Source organism: Odontomachus brunneus, unplaced genomic scaffold (genome assembly GCF_010583005.1).
Source record: "Odontomachus brunneus isolate Ranch 3 - 2012 unplaced genomic scaffold, Obru_v1 Obru_scaffold_139, whole genome shotgun sequence".
Taxonomy (NCBI): Eukaryota; Metazoa; Arthropoda; class Insecta; order Hymenoptera; family Formicidae; genus Odontomachus; species Odontomachus brunneus.
In genome coordinates this window covers 57552-57996 of record NW_022639589.1, presented here as the reverse complement: position 1 = coordinate 57996, position 445 = coordinate 57552, and the positions used below count along the sequence as shown (strand labels likewise).

Below are 445 nucleotides of genomic sequence, written 5' to 3'. Positions count from 1 at the left end.
GGGGGGGGGGGAGTGAGCAAGACGGAGGATTTGGTCATACGCGATGTTCCATAATAAGGGCAGACCGCCCTTCCGCACTAGAGTTCCGCCTTGTTGCGGAACTCCAGTCTTTTACCTCGGAAGTAATCCCTGATTATAGACACCAGGTGGGGGGCGACCTTGAAATGGGCCGAGCCCGCCTCCACCTGGTCCCAAGGGAAGTAGTTGAAGGCGTTGGCGATGTCGAGCGACATCGCCAACTCCCCCCCTCTCGACGACCTCCAAGAGGGACCGGACGCGCAGAATCGCATCCACGCTTGACTGTCTTTCCCGGAAACCGTATTGCTCAGTGTTGAGCGTGGGACTACCCTGGAATAGGTGCCGGACGAGGCGTGTATTATTCTTTCGGATAACTTACCCGCCTCATCCAGCAGGCAAATCGGCCTGTAAGCGGAAGGGCTATCCC

The 445-nt window shown here is 57.8% G+C and overlaps 1 protein-coding gene across 1 annotated transcript in view; it reads right to left on the bottom strand.

Moving 5' to 3' along the window:
* Positions 1-77: 77 nt before the first annotated feature.
* The window catches only part of LOC116850250, an 864-nt gene continuing 496 nt past the window's right edge, over positions 78-445 (bottom strand). Inside the window, exon 2 of the mRNA XM_032828290.1 lies at positions 78-423. Coding sequence (XP_032684181.1) covers positions 78-423 — 346 coding nt within the window. The remainder of the gene's footprint in view (positions 424-445) is intronic.